At 38.7% G+C, this 23,656-nt stretch overlaps 1 protein-coding gene and 12 non-coding genes across 14 annotated transcripts; 1 reads left to right on the plus strand and 12 right to left on the minus strand.

The window, feature by feature from the left end:
- The first annotated feature begins 89 nt into the window (after positions 1-89).
- Positions 90-13,756, plus strand: si:ch211-244b2.3 (uncharacterized protein LOC557230 homolog). 2 transcript variants are annotated; one of them, XM_067427191.1, is made up of 13 exons: positions 90-226; positions 897-956; positions 1,087-1,133; positions 1,344-1,467; positions 2,377-2,545; positions 9,825-9,945; positions 10,071-10,170; positions 11,098-11,203; positions 11,310-11,415; positions 11,641-11,716; positions 12,657-12,720; positions 13,001-13,121; positions 13,196-13,756. In XM_067427191.1, the coding sequence occupies exons 3-13, from the start codon at positions 1,124-1,126 to the stop codon at positions 13,255-13,257; spliced, it is 1,059 nt and encodes a 352-aa protein (XP_067283292.1). In that variant the 5' UTR covers positions 90-226; positions 897-956; positions 1,087-1,123; the 3' UTR covers positions 13,258-13,756. The 2 variants fall into 2 exon arrangements, with proteins under 2 accessions (XP_067283292.1, XP_067283293.1); XM_067427192.1 differs by having other exon boundaries at positions 2,398-2,545; positions 13,196-13,754.
- A 2,621-nt stretch (positions 13,757-16,377) lies between these two features.
- On the minus strand, positions 16,378-16,449 carry trnat-cgu (transfer RNA threonine (anticodon CGU)). Its single transcript has one exon. It is a non-coding gene; the product is annotated as a tRNA-Thr (tRNA).
- A 1,517-nt stretch (positions 16,450-17,966) lies between these two features.
- Positions 17,967-18,037, minus strand: trnav-uac (transfer RNA valine (anticodon UAC)). Its single transcript has one exon. It is a non-coding gene; the product is annotated as a tRNA-Val (tRNA).
- Positions 18,038-18,356: 319 nt separating this feature from the next.
- Positions 18,357-18,428, minus strand: trnaa-cgc (transfer RNA alanine (anticodon CGC)). The gene has a single exon. It is a non-coding gene; the product is annotated as a tRNA-Ala (tRNA).
- A 446-nt stretch (positions 18,429-18,874) lies between these two features.
- On the minus strand, positions 18,875-18,945 carry trnav-uac (transfer RNA valine (anticodon UAC)). Its single transcript has one exon. It is a non-coding gene; the product is annotated as a tRNA-Val (tRNA).
- Positions 18,946-19,262: 317 nt separating this feature from the next.
- trnaa-cgc (transfer RNA alanine (anticodon CGC)) lies at positions 19,263-19,334 on the minus strand. Its single transcript has one exon. It is a non-coding gene; the product is annotated as a tRNA-Ala (tRNA).
- Positions 19,335-19,508: 174 nt separating this feature from the next.
- On the minus strand, positions 19,509-19,580 carry trnaa-cgc (transfer RNA alanine (anticodon CGC)). The gene has a single exon. It is a non-coding gene; the product is annotated as a tRNA-Ala (tRNA).
- Positions 19,581-19,756: 176 nt separating this feature from the next.
- Positions 19,757-19,828, minus strand: trnav-uac (transfer RNA valine (anticodon UAC)). The gene has a single exon. It is a non-coding gene; the product is annotated as a tRNA-Val (tRNA).
- Positions 19,829-20,829: 1,001 nt separating this feature from the next.
- On the minus strand, positions 20,830-20,901 carry trnaa-cgc (transfer RNA alanine (anticodon CGC)). The gene has a single exon. It is a non-coding gene; the product is annotated as a tRNA-Ala (tRNA).
- A 621-nt stretch (positions 20,902-21,522) lies between these two features.
- On the minus strand, positions 21,523-21,594 carry trnaa-cgc (transfer RNA alanine (anticodon CGC)). Its single transcript has one exon. It is a non-coding gene; the product is annotated as a tRNA-Ala (tRNA).
- A 369-nt stretch (positions 21,595-21,963) lies between these two features.
- Positions 21,964-22,035, minus strand: trnaa-cgc (transfer RNA alanine (anticodon CGC)). The gene has a single exon. It is a non-coding gene; the product is annotated as a tRNA-Ala (tRNA).
- A 758-nt stretch (positions 22,036-22,793) lies between these two features.
- Positions 22,794-22,865, minus strand: trnaa-cgc (transfer RNA alanine (anticodon CGC)). Its single transcript has one exon. It is a non-coding gene; the product is annotated as a tRNA-Ala (tRNA).
- A 174-nt stretch (positions 22,866-23,039) lies between these two features.
- On the minus strand, positions 23,040-23,111 carry trnaa-cgc (transfer RNA alanine (anticodon CGC)). Its single transcript has one exon. It is a non-coding gene; the product is annotated as a tRNA-Ala (tRNA).
- Positions 23,112-23,656: the final 545 nt, after the last annotated feature.

Here is a 23,656-nt window from a genome sequence, read left to right on the forward strand (position 1 = left end):
TCGCAACTTTCATGCGTCGTGCGTCTTTAATCACTGAAAGAAATACAGCAGTCTCAACTCACAAAGTCTCTGTTTGTTCTGAAAAGAAACCGAAACTGGGTCAGCGATTCAGCTACAGGGAAGTTTACAAGCTAACAAAACTTCGACTGTACGTTTATTTGACAAAATACGTTTTTAGATGTCTTGTGCTACCGATGTCTATTACAGTGTCTATGAAGTATATTTGGTGAGTAGATATATTAGGCTACACTATTAATTTCATGACCTTATTTAACAACATTGAGAGAGCGTCTGGCTGCGTTTTATTGTAGCCTATGTGATATTCTCTATATTTAGCCTACATTTAGATTAAAGTGCATAACGTTAGTTAAGTGACATTATTAAGAAGTGCAGTCATGCACAATCACTTTCTAACCATAATTTTCATGTTGTATTTATTTCATAACGTGAAAACGACATTTAAACTAGGCTATCTTGTGTTTTGCGATCTTAATGTCAACCAGCGATTTTATAAAACGTGAATATTTGTCGAAATATCTTTCTATGAAGCACTTACAGGTGTTGTGCCGAATTTCGACCCCTGCCAAATTATTACCCCACCTCGTTGAAGTCTCTGTGTTGAGCTCAAGCTTTGGCCATTTAAACAAGTATTCCTGGTTGCGTCAACTCTGTTACCTTTCTGAGGGGATTTTCCAACATATTATTTTATTTTATAAATGTAGCTTTTGAGATGGAACTGCGTTGTTTAGGCTATAGGCCTAACGTTACTTAAACACATTATCTGTATGAATTATATAACAAACAAACAAATTTACATAGGCATGCTTTAATCAAACTGGAAACGGGACACGTTTCATAAAATGTTCTGAACAGCCTGTCTTTGTCTATTTGTTTAGAAGTGTGAAGATTAGTTTAAAAAAAAGAATTTAAAGATGATGTCAGCTGTTATGATTTAGGTAAGTGACATTATTCTGATTTACCTTTTTGAATGTGTTTGTAGATTCAGTTCGATCCAGTAGGTTTCACACACTATGTTGACAGTTGTATTTATAAATAGGCTAACAAAATATTATATAAAATCTCTAGGCTATCATATTCAGGAAGTCACAACAGCACTAACAACATGGCTACAGGTAAGTCTGTTGGCTTATATAGTTATATATATTTTGTTTCTGTTTTGGAGCAAATATAGGCTAAGGGTATCTGACAAAATAATTTCTTTATTAGGATAACTTAATGAGAAATGAACATTCCCAAATTGAGTGATTGACTGATTGTTCATCTTGTACATTCATTCAGTCATTCGGTCATCCATTCATTCATCCATTCATTCAAATCCTAAGGTAACCATTTTGAGTGGCAGCTGTTTGATGGACAGCAGTGGACTTCTATCACTAATGATTTTGTGATTGAGACCCATTACTGTCAGCCAGGGGCTAACGGGATCACCATCAACCTCAACATGGGGTGAGTTGGTCTTAATATCATTTTGACTTTACATTGTGTGTACATTGTTGTTGTTGTTATTATTATTATTATTATTATTATTATTATTATTATTATTATTATTATTATTATTATTATGCACTACTAGTCATATATTAAAGTATTTTTATTAATATATTATGTTGGCTTAAACAATTAATTCACCCAAAAATTAAAATTCTGTCATTAATTCCTCACCATCATGTCGTTCCAAACCCGTAGCCTAAGACTTTCATTCATCTTCAGAACACAAATGAATCATGAAATCTGAGAGCTTTCTGACTCTCCATTGGCAGCTACGCTACTGACACTTTGAAACTTCAAAAGTTCAGAGATTGTAAAACGAAGCCATATCAATTGAACAGTTAAGTCCTGAATTGAGCAGTTAAGAAGATTTTCTAAAGATGCACGATAGCTTTACATGATGAACAGGTTGCATTGACATGCAAGATTCAATGAGGTTTGTTCATGTATGTTTTTATACAATTTGTCTAGACCCCAGTATGGGACGGGGTTAGGGTCCTTCCTGATAATGCTTTTGGAAAAAAAACATATGAATTCATACGAGTGAGGTTGGGCTTCTGTTTATGTTTGTTGATCAATGTTTATCTGTGTATAAAAGCCTAAATTCAATCTGTTCATCCTATAAAGCAATGGAGTGAATTTTAGACTAAACCACTCAATTAATTGGGATTAGTTTTACGAGCTCTTTATGAATGTTTTAAAGCGTCAAAGTGGTAGATGCATAGCTGTCAATGGAGGGACAGAAAGCTCTCAGATTTCATTAAAAAGATCTTCATTTGTGAACAGAAGATGAATGAAATTTGGAACGACATGAAGGTGAGTAATTAATAAACGAAGTTTCATTTTTGTGTGAATATTAATTTAAAGCATTTCCTTTTTATTGCACAGGACTCTCAATATTGACTTTGACGAAATGACAGTCGATGGTCCTTGTTATATTAATATACGGCGCAATACTCTGCTGTCCCCGAACCAAAAACAGGAAGTAGGCTGGTACTACAAAGATAACCATCGCTGGTGTGAATATGGAGCTCAGGTAAGTGGTTCTAGAAATATCTAATATTAATTTAAAATGATGCAACTGCCAGCTAAACTGGCATATGATACGAGTCTGCCAACGCTTGACAGACAAGACAGAGCTGGTTACTTTCAGTATAAAACAAAGTCTCAGCCTTCACATTTTCAAACAAGACTGTGGCGCTCTTAAAGGGTTAGTTCACCCAAAAATGAAAATTCTGTTATTAATAATTTACCTAATGTCGTTCGAGACCCGTAAGACCTCCGTTCATCTTCGGAACACAAATAAAGATATTTTTGTTGAAATCCGATGGCTCAGAAAGGCCTTTATTGATACAAATGTCATTTCCCCTGTCAAGATCCATAAAAGGCCTTAAAGACGTTGTTACAAAGCCCATCTCACTACAGTGATTCTACAATAGTTTTATGAAGCAACAAGAATAGTTTTTGTGTGCAAAAAAACTAAATAACGACTTATATAGTGAGGGCCAATTTCAAAACAACGTTTAGAGCGGTTATGAATCAGTGTATTGATTCATGATTTGGATCGCGTGTCATACCGCCAAACTGCTGAAATCACGTGACACTGGCAATCCGAATCATGAATCAATAGCCTGATTCATAACATTTGAAACTTTGTTTTGAAATCGGCCCATCAATATATGTCATTATCTTTTTTTGCGCAGAAAAACTATTCTTATCGCTTAATAAAATTGTAGAGATGGGCTTTGTAATGACGTTTTTAGTGGCTTTTATGGGTCTTGAGAGAGGAAATGACATTGGTGTCAATAAAGGCCTTTCTGAGCCATCGGATTTCAACTAAACTATCTTCATTTGTGTTCCAAAGATGAACGGAGGTCATACGGGTGTCGGACGGCATTAGGGTAAGTAATTAATGACAGAATTAACATTTTTGGGTGAACTAACCCTTTAATGTGGCCGTGACAGTTTGCTGTAGCACCTCAGTTCAAGCGAAGCGAGAAACACGTGAACCGATCATTCTCTACTACTAGTTACAGTGCAAAATAAATATGAATTAATGCTGCATTTTAGGCAGGTTTTTGAGCCCTTAAGTTAAGACTTCAAACCACGACTCACAACTTTGTAGCGTTACAATCAAAGTCGCTCCAAACTTCCTGAACGCCAGGAATTGCGGTAGCTAGATGTGCAAAGCATGTCGGACTGTACAGGGCTTATGCTCATTTACAATCATCTCTGTCGACAATGGTGCTTAGTCCTTGATTATTTGCAGGAAGCTGAGGAGAAAAAATGGTGCATAACGCAAGAGAAGCTGTTATAACTTTTTTTAAACTTTATTTGTAAAATACAGTGTACGACTTCCATAAACACTGCATCCGTAGGGGCTGCAATTGTTGTTTCGCGGGCTATGTGATGTCAGAACTTATAACTGGGAGTACATATATCTAGTACAAGTTCACGGATGGGAAGTCACGGGTTTAACTGCCGTTCCAGTGCACTTTCACAGGTAGAAGTTCGGAAAAACACGGGTTGCCTGGAACACAGCATCAGAGGGTACATTGAAACAACCAGTGCAGCTCACTGAATTGTCTCAAGTAATAATTTCAACCACAGATAAAAACAGCTTGCAAACTGTTTTTCAGGTTAAGTTACATTGACCTCAGAAAATCCATCCACTGCCTATAAACTGTATAGTTAGTGAGAAAAACTGTACTCTAGTGAGAAGCATTTTGCAAAAAAAATTACTATATTACATATTCATTATATTTACTCTAATACCATTAAAATGATTTATAATAATGCTATTATTATAAAAATTGTTTGCAAATAATTTATCAATGAACATTTAATAAAAATGGATGCCAGCTGAACTCAGCCCCGCCCACAACATTTGAGGTCGGGAAGTTTGGTCTGGACTTGATCCGTTGCGGTAACCTAGAAATCTAGACGCACCCTAGCGGCAGCAAATCTAATCTGCCGCGAGTATCGTCTAGCAACTCTCAATACACTTCTGAGCTGTAAAAGCCAAATTCTGGTCGGGCCAATTAAAGCCCTTGTCACAAGGTGTTTGGGTGTAGGTTCATGTTTCATGTTTTAAGGTTTCATGTTCACTGTCACTGTCAAGTCATGCACTTCCTGGTTTTGTCATGTGGTCTTTTGTCATGTGATTCTATGCCCTCATGTGTTCCTGCCTCGTGTTCCTGTGTCTTGTTGTCATTGGTTTATTGGTTAATCGTTGTTCACAGGTGTCCCTCGTTTGTCACTAGCCCTTGTGTATTTAAGCCCTCATGTTTGCCATAGTCTTTGTCAGTTATTCTGTAACACGGGAGTCCACTGAAGGCGAGGTTGATAAACCCAAGTGCAGCTTTATTAAACATAAATCCAAACATAAACAAAAGACTTGGCGAACAAAATAAAACTTTACTTGACTTGACTTAGACATAAACTTGACTGAGACTTGACTTTACGAAACACTCACCAACAGTGGGTTACAACATCAACAATAACTGACAAAGACTATGGCAAACATGAGGGCTTAAATACCCGAGGGCTAGTGACAAAACGAGGGACACCTGTGAACAGCGATTAACCAATAAACCAATGACAACAAGACGCAGGAACACATGAGGGCATAGAATCACATGACAAAAGACCACATGACAAAACCAGGAAGTGCATGACAAAACATGACAGTGAACATGAAACCTTAAAACATGAAACATGAACCTACACCCAAACACCTTGTGACAGCCCTGCATTTATGCCCAAACCCGACGGGCCCCAACATTTTTACGCCCCTAGGGCCGGGCTTCGGGCCAATTTTCACGTCATACCTAAAACGCGGGCCGGGCTTCGGGCCTTTTTTTTAGGCTTCTCCTTCGTTTTATATTTATTTTATCAATTAAAAGGAACAATGAGATGTTCTGCGCTGGTGGAAACAACACGAGACCATAATAACTAACGCGACTGTCAAGATGGCTCGCACAGTGTTCATAGCATATTTTCAGAGTCCGCTCCAGCAGCAGCAGCGCGCATTTCTTCAGCGCAGCTGCTAGAGTTAAGGCCGGAGACACACTGCAGGCATAGTGTGAGCGTGGCATTTCTGTTGCGTGTCATCCGCGGAGCGTCTGCTGCTATTAATGTACAGGGAAGCCCTATACTTCATGTTAAATATAAATATATTGCCTATTGATACAGCAAAGACAACGTCGGCAATTGCCGGCCCATACTATATCCATGGTATTAAAAAAAAATCGATAATTATGTTGTTTTTTATTATTACAATTAGGCCCATATCTGCATTTATGTTAACCTACAGACTTTCAAACATGAAAATGTCATTATGTGTCACAATGGCCCTCATTTATCAAAAGTGCGTACACCAAATTTCCAGCGTACACCTTGCGTACACCCAAACCCACGGTGACTTTGAGATTTATCAATATGGACGTTGGCGTACGGCACGCTCAAATCCTACGCCAGCTCAGGAGGTGGTGTACGCACGTTTGAGTTAGTGGGAAAATGCGCAGAAAAACAATTCCTAACACCACAAAACGCACTGACAAGATATGCTATATGACCCACTGTTAAAAACCACAACAACAACATTTAGTGTTTATTTTTGTGCAACATGAACGTCAATGTTTAATTTGTGTGACTTTACCAAAGCGTTTGATCTGTAGGCATATGTATTCCTCCAGTCGCGAGCCTGTGCGCTTTATCTGACGTTTCAGGCCCGCGCCTGGCTCAGCAGCTGCGCACGGACTGGGACTAAAATAATTCAGACTGACAAAATAATAAAAATGGCCTTCTTCTTTTAAATAATAATAAAATCAATAAAAACGGCATTCTTCTTCTAAATAACAAGCGTCATTAAGAATAATAATCATAATAATAAGAAGAAGAATCTTACAAATTGTCATGTAATTATTAATGTGAATGAATCTTACTCCACAATACATCATCACTATTGTACACCCCAATACATGTGCCGTGATACGAAATTAAATGCTAATTGTTTCAAAACGTGCTGTAAAATAATGCATTGTGATGGTAATTTATCATCCAAACAGCTATTTAAACTGCTGGAGTGCGCGTCTCAACCCCCACACTAACAGTAGCTACTCGTAATTTGGGTCCATATTTTGTTTTTGTGAGCGCCTTTAATCCCACTCTTTAAACTCCCAAATAAAACAATTTCGTTTTTTTTTTCCACTTCCCTGGTGATGGTCTCGATGGGCGCGTCTCAATCATCTCACTAGTTCAGTAGTCAGGGCACTGATCAGGGAGTCAGCCCATTAACTTATGTCCTAATCAGTGCCCTGACTAAGTGGACTAAAGAGATGATTGAGCACGCCCGATCTCCACGTCGGAGAAGTTTCGTTTCTTTGCCGTCTTCTGTTTGCCCATGGCGTAAAATGAGGGCGTGCGGGAGGCAGAGACTTGAATATATAGGGGCGTGTTATTCTAATGACGATCGTTTTCAGCCGTGGGATTTATCAAGGGCAAGTATTGCGTACACCTGAATTGCAGAGGTACGCACAGTTTCATAAATCCGGCGGTGAGAGGAGTGTAAGCATAATCTTACGCCAACATATACACCCGTTTCTACGCAAGATTGATAAATGAGGGCCAATGTGTTATGGGTGATATGTTGTAGTCAGATAGATATGATGGTGCTGCAACACGCATCGCAGCAAATGACTAATGCAAGCCAACGCAAATGGCCGTAAATGAAACTTAAAAAAAGTCTTAGATGCTCAAAAACACAATAATCTGCAAAAAAAAAATGAATGAGATTAAACGATCTTACCAGTGCGCTTAGGTCGCGCTCTCTTATGTGGTCTTTGAATTTGAAATAAGCTGCTGAATAAAATGCATCTTGAATCTTTTGCTTCCGTTGCTGTAAACTCGCTGTTAAATGAGCATATACCCCGGGAATTGAAGATCGGATTTATATTCATTTATGTAGGTGTAAGGTAGGCTATAAGACAACCTGCATGTTCTTTTTTTTTTATTTATTTGTTTTTAGATTGTTTAGCTCCGTTTGCGAGAGCCGCAAGCAGAATCAGCCTGCCTCAGCTCGTCAAAAATGCCTTTTAGGCTACTGGTGGTAATAGTTGGCAAAATTAACTAACATTGTGATGCTTGAAGTGTATATGGATTATTCCAAATTATATCTATGGATTTTATTATAGGCAAGACAAGTCAAGAGCTGATTTGAGAAACTAAATCAATTAAAGGGGGGGTGAAACACTCAGTTTCAGTCAGTGTCATGTCAATCTTGAGTACCTATAGAGTAGCATTGCATCCTGCATATCTCCGAAAAGTCTTTATTTTTTTTATAATTATATAAGAAAGATGCGCTGTTCCGAGTCTTTCCGAAAAAAGCCGAGCGGGTGGGGGCGTATCGTGTGAGCGGAGCTAAATAATGACGTGTGCGCGCCGCTGCTATTGTGTTGAGTCGAGCGCGTCGTAAAGCTGTGTCATCCCTAACAGCGGGAAAAAAACTTTATTCAAAATAAAAATATGGCTTTTAATCAGATACAGCCATACATCTATGATCCGGAATCAGACCCAGAGGCTGCAGTTGAACAGGAGCAGCAGCAAAAACGACTAGAGCAGGACGTCTCTATGTGGTACAAGTTATACACTAACTATATAATATGCTTAGCGACTTGTGTTATTTACATATTTATACTTGAATTATATCGTCGTATTTTTGTCTTTGAAGGTGTACATGTGGGAAGTGCAGTTGTGCACGTGTGTGTGTGTGTTTACGCATGGTTTGTGTAGACAATTGTAACGTTAGTAAGCGGACTGGTTTTGCACGGCAGGCTAAGTTAGTGTTTACATAGAAAGACATGGAATAGTAGCGCATTTGAATGAAGAAGCGCGCTTATTTAGTTCAACATATTTCCCCGCTCTTTGTGTATTGTTGTTTGGAGTGCTTTTACAATACACAAACATAAAGTTACACATATAGTGGCCAGCTAAACAAATGTACACGCACTACACATCGCATGCTCCATTGATCAATTAACTATACGTGATCATGTTTGGGCTACTTGATGAGCATAGGCAAAAACACAGACATTTGAAGCAGTCTTACTCACCGCCTGCGGTTCTAACGTTGGGACCTTTATCGTTGGGACTGCTCCATCCTTCAGCATTAGGCGATCGGAAAATCCGGCGTCGAGCTGGGCCTTGTTTATGAAACAGTCGGCACCGAAATGCAGCGAACAGATATAAACATTCGCGCAACTCAGTTGCTGATCCGGAAAAGCAAATTACATCCACTGTTGCCTTAATGCGGGGTTTTTGGGGAATTTTTGCAGGACTGTCTTGGTCTGGCAACCAAAAACGCACTTTTTTGGTGACATTGTTAATTGTGCACATCACCTGTGCAGCGCATCCTACAAGCCAGCGCTTTGATGGGCGTAGGCTGTTGCTTTCGCTCTCTCCCTCTCTCTCTCTCACGCTCTTCCGGTAAGGCCCATACAAGGAAATTCCGCCCCCATTAACGTCAAGTGGACGCATGATCGCAAAAAACTTGCCGAAACTTATGACTAACCGGAAGTAGTATTTTTGACAAAGAAATACTCCCATCAAACGTCCACCTTAACTTTTGAAACTTTGTCCATGTTTAGTATGGGATTCCATGTCTTTAACAGTGTAAAAAGATCAGTATGCATGAAACAGCATTTCATTTCTTTAAATATGCGGTTAACTCACTGTCGGCCGCTTCTAAACATTTTTCTAAATTAACTTAATAAAGAAACGAAACAAAATATAACTACTTTGATATTAAAAACAAAACAGAACTATTTTAATGGCTGCAACAATGTAACACGACTGGAGCCCGTGTAAAAAAACACGGGCTCCAGTCGGACTCGGGCCGTGAATTTTGATAAGCTGTCGGACACGGGCCGGGCTAGGGCCTCAGCGTCTCCGGCCAGGGCCGGGCTAGGGCCTACATTTGAGGCCCGTGCAAGGCTCTAGGGCCAATCACATCATGTATAGAGTCAGTGGGCGGGGCTTAACATAATGAGGGCAATATCGGACCAATATTCTGACAAGAACCGGAGTGTGATGAAGTCAGGTTAATGGTTCCCTGATTAGGTTACATTAGATTTTTTTTCTTTGAGAAAAATGAACATGCACTATATCCATTTACATTAATGATATTGAATCGACATCAGACAATCGTAAGTTCATGATAGGATCATGAAGCTCATAGCTGAGCCCCCCTCCCACATAATGTAGCACCCAAAATATGCTGATCAGCCTTTATTTTGTTTGCTCTCTCTTTTCTGCAGGGATTTGGTGGGAGAACATCCTCAATTGGAAGCAATTTTATAGAGCAGCAGTACAACAGCAACCCAAGTGGCTCAGTCCAGTTTACTGCAGGAAACATGACTTACAAGGTGGACTTCAACGGTAATAGGACCAATGAGACTGATTGCCTTCATTGCTGTGAAGCAAAAGTCTTTTTCAAAAAATGGATACATTTGAAATTTAAAGACTATAACTTGGTTTTATGTTTTTTTGGGGGAATGTTGTAGGCATGATACAAACAAATCTATCCACACACATGTCGAGGAAAGTAAGACGGCGACCAAAATTCAATGCAATAGTAACATGCAACAACAGTTATCAAAACAGGTATTACTTTTTTTAGTTCTAGTTGTGAATTATTGCCTCCGGTTCGGCTAGGCTAAAGCTGATGATACACAGGGCAACTTTTTGAGCAATGTTGTCGGGCAATGTTACTGAAAGATGTTGCTGTAGTCTTTTTCCCATTGGGAATGGGCAAGAAATTTCTCTTTGGATATCCAGATAGAAATGTGTTGCCCATTCTCAATGGGAAAGTGCCTAAACAACATCTTTCAGCAACATTGCCCAGCAACATTGCTCAAAAAAGTTATCCTCTGTATCATTAGCTTTAGAATGGGCTTCGTTAATGAAAAAGCAAATTAGACAATGTGGTTTTACAAAGTCTAACATTGTCACATTGTTTACACTCTTCAGAAAAGCCAATCTACAAATGATAATATTTTTGTAAGTAAATTGAAAGTTTAAGAAATTTGGCAGACACTGTTTACATTCTTTGGAAAGAAATGAGTATGAATGATGTGTATCCCTATGAAATGGATGTATATATTATTCTTAAAAATAGTATTATGTAAACTGAATGCGAAATTTCTGTAAGAATTTTCATGAATTCGTATAACGCCACAGTGTTTAGAAAGTCAACCTGCGTTTTTTTTTTCTTTAAATCTTTCTTTTGAAACATTTATGTAAGAACTATTTTAAGAATTCTCTTATAACATACTCTTCACAAACCTACAAATGTATTTATAAATTGTTCTTCAAATAGTACTTATGTAACTTAAATTAGAATTCAAGAAGTCAACTTACATATTAAAGTATACATTTCTTGTAAAATTAAAAATTATGTAAGAATGTTTTAATCATTTATTTGTAGAGAAATTCCATATGCTTATTTTTCATGAAGAATTCCCAATATCTTTAAAACTGGGAACATAGTATTTGTAGTCAAACCCTTTGTTTTTATTTCGTCACATACAGTTTGCCAGTTCTGACATCTCCCTCTGCAAACCCAACAAATTCTTCTTCTCAGCACATCTGGGAGTTTATGGGTGATGAGGGAATTTGGACAGAGTACCAGAAACCAGTGAGTGAACACTTCCAAATCCGCTTATTTCTTCAACTGAAATGTTTAAGGCAAAAGTGACATGTTTATTCAAACAGTTCATTGGACTTTTCATGTGTCTCTACAGGTATGTTCACTGGATAGTACAGAAATCGAAAGGTTATATCAGCTCAACCCTCAGTGCCAAGTGTCATTCACAGTCGGACGATTCTCTTACACTCTTTACTTTGGTGGTAAGACACAAAGGCATAAGAAACTCTATATATAGAATACTGTATTGTACAATCAAAGGCCAGAATCAAAGGCCCTAAAACCAGAGCACTTTTTAATAAAACGTCTTCTAGAGACTATTTGCTAAAAAGAGAAATGTGTTAAGGTTAAAAACTTTAACATGGCTTTAACCATGTGTGAAAAGGAATGGAAACTCATCTTTATCATCATTACCTTCATGTCTACAGGTATGTATCAAGTGAACAATAAATATGGTACAAAAAGAGCTGTCCGGAGAACTGGTGGAATTCAGCAAATAAACAGGTACGAAGCCATTAATAAAAGAAGACATTTCTGTGGAAATTTATTTCTGCCATGGAAATACCGTTTGCCCAGAATTGTGACAAATACCGTTTTCCCAGAATTGTGTTTTTTTTTTTCAATTCTAAATGTATAACTCGCAATTGCAATTTTGTTTCACAATTCTGACTAAAATGTTTAAATTGCAATTGCAACTTTATATCAGGCAATTCTGACTTTCTAACTTGTATTTGCGAGTTTAAATCTCAATTCTGACTTTACAACTGGCATTTGTGACTTTTAAATCATGCAATTCTGACATATTCCGTGTTATATCTCGTATTATATCTCATATCACAATTCTGACTTAATAACTTTAGTACCTCACAATTCGGACTTTACTTCATGCAATTCTGACATTATAACTTGCACTTGCAACTTTAAATCTCGCATTTCTGACAAAAATGTATAACTCGCAATTGAGACTTTACAATTCTGACATTATAACTCGCAATTGCGAGTTTATATTACCATTCTATTACAGAATTATATCACAATTCTGACTTTATAACTCACAATTCTGACTAAAATGTATAACTCACAGTTGCGAGTTTATATTACAATTCTGACAAAATTGTAAACCTTGCAATTGTATGTTTGTCACAATTCTGACTTTACAGCTGGTGTTTGCGATTTTATATCACGCAATTCTGACAAAAATGTATAACTCGCAATTGCAAACTTAACATCATGCAATTCTGACATTATAACTCGCAATTGCAACTTTATGTCTCGGTCTCGCAGTTCTGACTAAAATGTATAACTCGCAATTGTGATGTTATACCACAAAATTCTGTGGAAACAAGTCAGAATTGTGAGAAGAAAAAAAAGAAAGTTTGTAAGCATTTGTGAGATATAAACTTGAATAAATACTTTAGTTCTAATGTTTGTTCTCCTATCACAGTGCACTGTCACAAGCTCGCTGGCAGTTCAAAGACATGGATGGCAAATGGAAGGATTATAATAAAGTAAATAAATCTACTTTTTTTACATTTTATGAAATGATGGTTGCTACAAGTGCATTCTTATAATGGGTGATTGTTAGGTGGTATCTTGCTTGAACTTATAGGCCTTGCTAGGTCTAACTGTATTAGGGTAATGTATTCTGAAAATAAACTATAAAAAAACATGCTTAATGTGGCCATCATGCTACCTGTTTTCTGAAACATTTTGACGTGGTCTTGCACAACAAGGAGACAGTCACACCTTCTGTTCGGCATAATAAACATGGATTCTGTGGTTGTGTAGGGCGGCTCTCGGGGACATTGCAGCGTGTCAAGTCAAGATATTGAAGCCCAGTATCAGCAGGACTCCACTGGGACAATGAGTTTCAGGACGGGAAGGTTCACCTATGAGCTGGACTTTTCTGGTGCGTTCATACACAAACTAACAGCAATTTATGTGTTATTTAGTACTCTTCAAATCACTTGTGTTCTGTTACAGATATGACCCAGACCAACCAGTCCACTACCACCAGGAGACCCGTACGCCGCCTTCAACAATAACACCTCACTTGCCTATTCTACGTTTACTTCATTTACATGTAGCTAAATGTGAACTCAGGATGCCATTTTATGCAATGTATGCTAGCCATACCCACAATGTGTGACACAAAATATTGAAATTATGTTTAGTTTTTCCATGCTAACCCATGTGCCTATATTGTTTTATTAACTGCCATAAAATAACAGTTCTTATGGTGGTCATGTTCTTTAACTAATTTCTATTATTATTATTATTATTATTAGCTTTTTTAGCTTTAATTATAGCTTTTCTTTTCAAAGTCTTTACTGTGAATGTGATTAGATTGCATATGCAATATCTTATGATTGCTTTCAATATTCATGTTGGCGCTTTTATTTTTTTGAATGGCAATTCATTTTGAAGAATTAACATATATAAAGAACAGGGAACAAGTATGCTTACATTATTTATGCCCACAGGTTCCAACACCTACTAGCAAATGAATTTCCATTGACTTTGAAATGCTGATTATGATTACTAAATAAATATTTTGGAAACTAGCATTGGCTATACACTATTTTATTGAAGTGTCATTTATATATATATATATATATATATATATATATATATATATATATATATATATATATATATATATATATATATATATATATATATATATATATATATTTCTGTTCATTCCATAATTTTTTACAAAATGTGTTAATTCTCCTCATAAACAAATTAAAAAAAATATGCCGGGCCTTTTTTTAATGCAATGCAACATTTCATGTTTCATGACAAAGCACTCCCTTCCAGATATGTTTTTTTTAAAAAAGAAAATCATCACAAAAAACAAAACCGCCTGCTATGGAGAAGATATCAAGATTATATAATATTTTTCACTTTGCTGAAATTAGCTTATTTTTAAGGAATCAATGACGATTTAAAATGTCCATAAATAGCTTAATTTTCTTATAACAATATTATTTTGGAGTGAAATATGCACTAGACATATTTCATGAGATCTGCTAATAAAAATTTGTAACATCAGCCTAGCTAGCCCAACTGATTACGGTTTGTTATTCATTATATTATATGTACCTTGTACTAAAGCTAGTTGCTATATATAATTAGGCAGAGAAAGATGTGACACAGATAAAGCTTTGAGTTGAAAGATAACATTCCTTGGAGATACTGGGGATTGAATCCAGGACCTCATACATGAAAAGCATGCACTCTACCACAGAGCTACATCCCCTGATGGACTAGAAAGTTTCCTGCAGCCTAGTGGAAATTTCCACATATATGTTCTTGTGCATTAGGCAGAGAGAAAAGCCAAACAGATGAAGCTTTGAGTTGAATGATAACTATCATTGGAGATACTGGGGATTGAACCAAGGACCTCATACATGCAAAGCATAAGCTTTACCACTGAGCTACTTTCCCTTGTGAAGGTTGTGATGAGTTACATGCACATTGTACTAAAGCTAGTTGTTATTTTTCAAATCTAAATTAGGCAGAGAGAAATGCACAACAGATAAAGCTAGTGGTTGAAAGATAACTTTCTTTAGATATGCTGGAGATTGAACCCAGGACCTCATACATGCAAAGCATGTGCTCTACCACTGAGTTGCATCCCCTGATGGACTGAAGAAAGTTTCCTGCTGCCTAGTGGAAAATTCCACATTTCTTTGAAATGCTGGTGATTGAACCTAGGACTTTTCTTGCTTAAAAATAACTTGACAAAACTACAACTCTTTTGGAGATGCAAGGGAATGAACCCAGGGCCTCATACATGCAAAGCATAAGCTCTACCACTGAGCTACTTGCCCTTATGAAGTTTGTGCTGAGAAACATGTGCCTTGTACTCAAGCTAGTTGTTATTTTTAAATAGAAATTAGGCAGAGAGAAAAATCTGTCCAACAGATGAAGCTTTGATTTGAAGGATAACTTTCCTTGGAGATACTGGGGATTAAACCCTGGACCTTGTACATGCGAAGCAAATTCTCTCCCACTGAGCTACTTGCCTTTGTGAAGGTTGTGCTAAATTACATGTGCCTTGTACTGAAGCTAGTTGCTATTTTTATAAATATAAATATATAAATATATTTTTATAAATATAAATTAGACAGAGAGAAATGAACAACAGATAAATCTTGTAGTTGAAGGATAATTTTCCTTGGAGATGCTGGGGATTGAACCCAGGACCTCATACATGCAAATACATGCAAATTTGCTATTTTTCTAATATAAATTAAGCATAGACAAATGTGCAACAGATAAAGCTTTGAGATGTAGGATAATGTTCCTTGGAGATCCTGAGGATTGAACCCAGGATCTCATACATACATACAAAGTATATGCTCTATCATTGAGCTAACTGCCCTAGTGAAATTTCAACTGACCAACATGTGCCTTGTACTCAAGCTAGTTGCTATTTTTCAAATATAAGTTAGGCAGAGAGTGATGTGCCACAGATAAAGATTAGAGTTGAAGGACAATTTTCATTGGAGATGCTGGGGTTTGAACCCAGGACCTCATACATGCAAAGCATGCGGTCTACCACTGAGCTACATCCCCTGATGAAACAGAAGCAAGTTTCCTGCAGTCTAGTGGATAGTTCCACATTGCTTTGAAATGCTGGGGATTGTCAGCATTTCTAAGCAACCCAGGTTGCACATTGCTTTGAAATGCTGGGGATTGAACCCAGGACCTTTGTTGCAAAAAAAGATAAATTGATAATTCCACAACATTCCTAGGAGATGCTGGGGATAAATTGATAATTCCACAACATTCCTAGGAGATGCTGGGGATTGAACCAAGGAACTCATACATGCAAAGCATGCACTCTACCACTGAGCTACATCCCCTGATGAATTAAATAAAGTTTCCTGCAGGCTAGTGGAAAGTTCCACATTGTTTTGAAATGCTGGAGATTGAACCCAGGACCTTTGTTGCAAAAAAATACTTGACAAATGCACAACTTTCATTGTTGATTGTGGGGTTTGAACCCAGGACCTCATATACCCAAAGCATTTTCTCCACCACTGAACTACTGATCCTTGTGAAAGTTGGGTTTAGTTCCTATTTTTCAAACATAAATTAGGCAGAGAGAAATGCACAAGAGATAAAGCTTTGAGTTGATGAATAACTTTCATTGGAGATGCTGGGGATTGAGCCCAGGACTTCATACATACGAAGCATGCGCTCTACCACTGAGCTACATCCCCTGATGAACAGAAGCAAGTTCTAAGCAAACCAGGTTGCACATTGCTTTGAAATGCTGGGGATTGAACCCAGGACCTTTGTTTCTAAAAAAGATGATTTGACAATTCCACAACTTTCCTTTGGAGATGCTGGGGATTGAACCCAGGACCTCATACAGGCAAAGCATGTGCTCTACCACTGAGCAACATCCTCTGATAAACTAAACAAAGTTTCCTGCAGCCTAGTGAAAAGTTCCACATTGTTTTAAAATGCAGGAGATTGAACCCAAGTCCTTTAATTGCAAAAAAAAATAGCTTGAGAAATCCACAACTTTTATTGTTGATGCTGGGGTTTGAACCCAGGACCACATATATGCAAATAATTTTCTCGAACACTGAGCTACTGACCCGTGTGACAGTTGGATTAAGTTTCATGTGCCTTGTACTAAAGCTAGTTGCTATTTTTCAAAACATAAATTAGGCAGAGAGAAATGCACAACAGAAAAAGCTTTGAGTTGATGAATAACTTTCATTGGGAATGCTGGGGATTGAATCCAGGACCTCACACATGAGCAGCATGCACTCTACCACTGAGCTACATACCCTGATGAAAATTAGCAAGTTTCCTGCAGGTTAGTGGAAAGTTCCTCGTTGCTTTGAAATGCTGGGGATTGTCAGCATCTCAAAAGCAACCCAGTTTGCACATTGCTTTGAAATGCTGGGGATTAAACCCAGGACATTTGTTGCAAAAAAAATAACTTGACAATTCTACAAATTTCCTGGGAGATGCTGGGGATTGAACCTAGGACCTCATACATGCAAATCATGTGCTCTACCACTGAGCTACATCCCCCGATGAACAGAAGTAGGTTTCCTGCAGGCTAGTGGAAAGTTCCACATTGCTTTGAAATGCTGGGGATTGAACCCAGGACCTTTGTTGCAAAAAAGGATAACTTGACAATTCGACAACTTTCATTGTTGACGCTGGGGTTTGAACCCAGGACCTCATATATGCAAATAATATTCTCTACCACTGAGCTTCTTAACCTTGTGAAAGTTGCATTGAACTCCATGTGCCTTGTACTAAAGCTAGTTGCTATTTTTCAAACATAATTTAGGCAGAGAGAAATGCACAACAGAAAAAGCTTTGAGTTGATGAAAAACTTTCATTGGAGATGCTGGGGACAGAACCCAGGACCTCATACATGCAAAGCATGTGCTCTACCACTGAGCTACATCCCCTGATGAACAGAAGCAAGTTTCTTGCAGCCTAGTGGAAAGCTTCACATTGCTTTGAAATGCTGGGGATAGTCAGCATTTCAAAACAACCCAGGTTGCACATTGCTTTGAAATGCTGGGGATTGAACCCAGGACCCCATAGAGGCAAAGCATGTGCTCTACCACTGAGCAACATCCCCTGATAAAATAAACAAAGTTTCCTTCAGCCTAGTGGAAAGTTCCCCATTGTTTTAAAATGCAGGAGATTGAACCCAGGTCATTTAATTGCAAAAAAAATAGCTTGACAAATTCACAACTTTCATTGTTGACGCTGGGGTTTGAACCCAGGACCTCATACATGTAAAGCATGTGCTCTACCACTAAGCTACATCCCCTGATGAACAGAAGTAAGTTTCCTGCAGGCAAGTGGAAAGTTCCACATTGCTTTGAAATGCTGGGGATTGAACCCAGGACCTTTGATTGCAAAAAAGGATAACTTGACAATTCGACAACTTTCAATGTTGACGCTGAGGTTTGAACCCAGGACCTCATATATGCAAATAATATTCTCTACAACTGAGCTTTTTAACCTTGTGAGAGTTGCATTGAGTTCCATGTGCCTTGTACTAAAGCTAGTTGCTATTTTTCAAACATAAATTAGGCAGAGAGAAATGCACAACAGAAAAAGCTTTGAGATGATGAATAACTTTCATTGGAGATGCTGGGGATTGAACCCAGAACCTCATACATGCGAAGCATGCGCTCGACCACTGAGCTACATCCCCTGATGAACAAAAGCAAGTTTCCTGCAGGCTAGTGGAAAGTTCCACATTGCTTTGAAATGCTGGGGATTGTCAGCATTTCAAAGCAACTCAGATTGCACATTACTTTAAAAGGCAGGAGATTGAACCCAGGTCCTTTAATTGCAAAAAAAAAATAGCTTGACAAATCCACAACTTTCATTGTTGATGCTGGGGTTTGAACCCAGGACCTTTGTTGCAAAAAAGATTAATTGACAAGTCCAGAACTTTCCTTGGAAATGCTGGGGATTGAACCCAGGACCCCATACAGGCAAAGCATGTGCTCTACCACTGAGCAACATCCCCTGATAAACTAAACAAAGTTTCCTTCAGCCTAGTGGAAAGTTCTGCATTGTTTTAAAATGCAGGAGATTGAACCCAGGTCCTTTAATTGCAAAAAAAAAATAGCTTGACAAATCCACAACTTTCATTGTTGACGCTGGGGTTTGAACCCAGGACCTCATACATGTAAAGCATGTGCTCTACCACTAAGCTACATCTCCTGATGAACAGAAGTAAGTTTCCTGCAGGCTAGTGGAAAGTTCCACATTGCTTTGAAATGCTGGGGATTGAACCCAGGACCTTTGATTGCAAAAAAGGATAACTTGACAATACGACAACTTTAAATGTTGACGCTGAGGTTTGAACCCAGGACCTCATATATGCAAATAATATTCTCTACAACTGAGCTTTTTAACCTTTAAAGTTGCATTGAGTTCCATGTGCCTTGTACTAAAGCTAGTTGCTTTTTTTCAAACATAAATTAGGTAGAGAGAAATGCACAACAGAAAAAGCTTTGAGATGATGAATAACTTTCATTGGAGATGCTGGGGATTGAACCCAGTACCTCATACATGCGAAGCATGCGCTCTACCACTGAGTTACATCCCCTGATGAACAGAACCAAGTTTCCTGCAGGCTACTGGCAAGTTCCACAATGCTTTGAAATGCTGGGGATAGTCAGCATTTCTAAACAACCCAGGTTACACATTGCTTTGAAATGCTGGGGATTGAACCCAAGACCTTTGTTGCAAGAAAATAACTTGACAATTCCACAACTTTCATTGGAGATGCTGGGGATTGAACCCAGGACCTCACAAATGCGAAGCATGCGCTCTACCACTCAGCTACATCCCCTAACGAACAGAAGCAAGTTTCTTGCAGGCTATTGGAAAGCTTCACATTGCTTTGAAATGCTGGGGATAGTCAGCATTTCTAAACAACCCAGGTTGCACATTGCTTTGAAATGCTGGGGATTGAACCCAGGACCTTTGTTGCAAAAAAGATAACTTGACAATTCCACAACTTTTCTTTGGAGATGCTGGGGATTGAACCCAGGACCTCATACAGGTAAAGCATGTGCTCTACCACTGAGCAACATCCCCTGATAAACAAAACAAAGTTTCCTGCAGCCTAGTGGAAAGTTCCACATTGTTTTAAAATGCAGGAGATTGAACCCAGGTCCTTTAATTGCAAAATAAAAAGCTTGACAAATCCACAACTTTCATTGTTGACGCTGGGGTTTGAACACAGGACCTCACACATGCAAAGCATGTGCTCTACCACTGAGCTACATCCCCTGATGAACAGAAATAAGTTTCCTGCAGGCTAGTGGAAAGTTCCACATTGCTTCACATTGGGATTGTGAGCATTTCTAAGCAACCCAGGTTGCACATTGCTTTGAAATGCTGGGGATTGAACCCAGGAACTTTGTTGCAAAAAAAGAAAACTTGACAATTCCACAACTTTCCTTTGGAGATGCTGGGGATTGAACCCAGGACCTCGTACAGGCAAAGCATGTGCTCTACCACTGAGCAACATCCCCTGATAACCTAAGTAAAGTTTCCTGCAGGCTAGTGGAAAGCTTCATATTGCTTCACATTGGGATTGTCAGCATTTCTAAGCAACCCAGGTTGCACATTGCTTTTAAATGCTGGGGATTGAATTTAAGAACTTTGTTGCAAAAAAAGATAACTTGACAATTCCACAACTTTCCTTTGGAGATGCTGGGGATTGAACCCAGAACCTCAAACAGGCAAAGCATGTGCTCTACCACTGAGCAACATCCCCTGATGAACTAAACAAAGTTTCCTGCAGCCTAGTGGAAAGTTTCACATTGTTTTAAAATGCAGGAGATTGAACCCAGGTCCTTTAATTGCAAAAAAATAGCTTGAGAAATCCACAACTTTCATTGTTGACGCTGGGGTTTGAACCCAGGACCATATATATGCAAAGAATATTCTCTACCACTGAGCTACTGACCCTTGTGAAAGGTTGATTGAGTTTCATGGGCCTTGTACTAAAGCTAGTTGCTATTTTTCAAACATAAATTAGGCAGAGAGAAATGCACAACAGAAAAAGCTTTGAGTTGATGAATAACTTTCATTGGAGATGCTGGCGATTGAACCCAGGACCTCATACATGCGAAGCATGCGCTCTACCACTGAGTTACATCCCCTGATGAACAGAACCAAGTTTCCTGCAGGCTACTGGCAAGTTCCACAATGCTTTGAAATGCTGGGGATAGTCAGCATTTCTAAACAACCCAGGTTCCACATTGCTTTGAAGTGCTGGGGATAGTCAGCATTTCTAAACAACGCAGGTTGCACATTGCTTTGAAATGCTGGGGATTGAACCCAGGACCTTTGTTTCTAAAAAAGATAATTTGACAATTCCACAACTTTCCTTTGGAGATGCTGGGGATTGAACCCAGGACCTCATACAGGCAAAGCATGTGCTCTACCACTGAGCAACATCCCCTGATAAACTAAACAAAGTTTCCTGCAGCCTAGTGAAACGTTCCACATTGTTTTAAAATGCAGGAGATTGAACCCAAGTCCTTTAATTGCAAAAAAAAAATAGCTTGAGAAATCCACAACTTTCATTGTTGATGCTGGGGTTTGAACCCAGGATCTCATATATGCAAATAATATTCTCTACAACTGAGCTTTTTAACCTTATGAGAGTTGCATTGAGTTCCATGTGCCTTGTACTAAAGCTAGTTGCTATTTTTCAAACATAAATTAGGCAGAGAGAAATGCACAACAGAAAAAGCTTTGAGATGATGAATAACTTTCCTTGGAGATGCTGGGGATTGAACCCAGAACCTCATACAGGCGAAGCATGCGCTCGACCACTGAGCTACATCCCCTGATGAACAAAAGCAAGTTTCCTGCAGGCTAGTGGAAAGTTCCACATTGCTTTGAAATGCTGGGGATTGTCAGCATTTCAAAGCAACTCAGATTCCACATTGCTTTGAAATGCTGGGGATTGAACCCAGGATCTTTGTTTCAAAGAAGGATAACTTGACATTTCGACAACTTTCATTGTTGACTCTGGGGTTTGAACCCAGGACCTCATATATGCAAATAATATTCTCTACAACTGAGCTTCTTAACCTTGTGAAAGTTGCATTGAGTTCCATGTGCCTTGTACTAAAGCTAGTTGCTATTTTTCAAAAATAAATTAGGCAGAGAGAAATGCACAACAGAAAAGCTTTGAGATGATGAATAACTTTCATTGGAGATGCTGGGGATTGAACCCAGGACCTCATACATGCGAAGCATGCGCTCTACCACTGAGCTACATCCCCTGAGGAACAGATGCAAGTTTCCTGCAGGCTACTGGAAAGTTCCACATTGCTTTGAAATTCTGGGGATAGTCAGCATTTCTAAACAACCCAGGTTGCATATTGCTTTGAAATGCTGGGGATTGAAACCAGGACCTTTGTTGCAAAAAAGATAAATTGACAATTCCACAACATTTCTTTGGAGATGCTGGGGATTGAACCCAGGGTCTCATACAGGCAAAGCATGTGCCTACCACTGAGCAACAAACCCTGATAGACTAAACAAAGTTTCCTGCAGCCTAGTGGGAAGTTCCACATTGTTTTAAAATGCAGGAGATTGAACCCAGGTCCTTTAATTGCAAAAAAATAGCTTGACAAATCCACAACTTTCATTGTTGACGCTGGGGTTTGAACCCAAGACCTCATACATGCAAAGCATGTGCTCTACCATTGAGCTACATCCCCTGATGAACAGAAGTAAGTTTCCTGCAGGCTAGTGGAAAGTTCCACATTGCTTTGAAATGCTGGGGAATGAACCCAGGACCTTTGTTGCAAAAAAGGATAACTTGACAATTCGACAACTTTCAATGTTGACGCTGGGGTTTGAACCCAGGACCTCATATATGCAAATAATATTCTCTACAACTGAGCTTCTTAACCTTGTGAAAGTTGCATTGAGTACCATGTGCCTTGTACTAAAGCTATTTGCTATTTTTCAAACATTAATTAGGCAGAGAGAAATGCACAACAGAAAAAGCTTTGAGATGATGAATAACTTTCATTGGAGATGCTGGGGATTGAACCCAGGACCTCATACATGCGAAGCATGCGCTCTACCACTGAGCTACATCCCCTGATGAACGGATGCAAGTTTCCTGCAGGCTACTGGAAAGTTCCACATTGCTTTGAAATGCTGGGGATTGTCAGCATTTCAAAGCAACCCAGGTTGCACAATACTTTGAAATGCATAGGATTGAAACCAGGACCTTTGTTGCAAAAAAATCACTTGAAAATTGCACAACTTTCCTTGGAGATGCTGGGGATAGAACCCAGGACCTCATACATGCGAAGCATGCGCTCTACCACTGAGCTACATCCCCTAACGAACAGAAGCAAGTTTCCTGCAGGCTACTGGAAAGTTCCACGTTGCTTTGAAATGCTAGGGATTGTCAGCATTTCAAAGCAACCCAGGTTGCACAATATTTTGAAACGCTGGGGATTGAACCCAGGACCTTTGTTGCAAAGCATATTCTCTACCACTGAACTTCTGACCCTTGTGAAAGTTGGGTTGAGTTACTATTTTTCAAACATAAATTAGGCAGAGAGAAATGCACAATAGATAAAGCTTTGAGTTGATGAATAACTTCCATTGGAGATGCTGGGGATTGAAACCAGGACCTCATCATGCAAAGCATGCGGTCTAACACTGAGCTACATCCCCTGATGAACAAAAGCAAGTTTCCTGCAGTCTAGTGGAAAGTTCCACATTGCTTTGAAATGCTGGGGATTGTCAGCATTTCAAAGCAACTCAGATTGCACATTACTTTAAAAGGCAGGAGATTGAACCCAGGTCCTTTAATTGCAAAAAAAATAGCTTGACAAATCCACAACTTTCATTGTTGACGCTGGGGTTTTAACCCAGGAC

Source organism: Pseudorasbora parva, chromosome 20 (assembly GCF_024679245.1).
Source record: "Pseudorasbora parva isolate DD20220531a chromosome 20, ASM2467924v1, whole genome shotgun sequence".
NCBI lineage: Eukaryota > Metazoa > Chordata > Actinopteri > Cypriniformes > Gobionidae > Pseudorasbora > Pseudorasbora parva.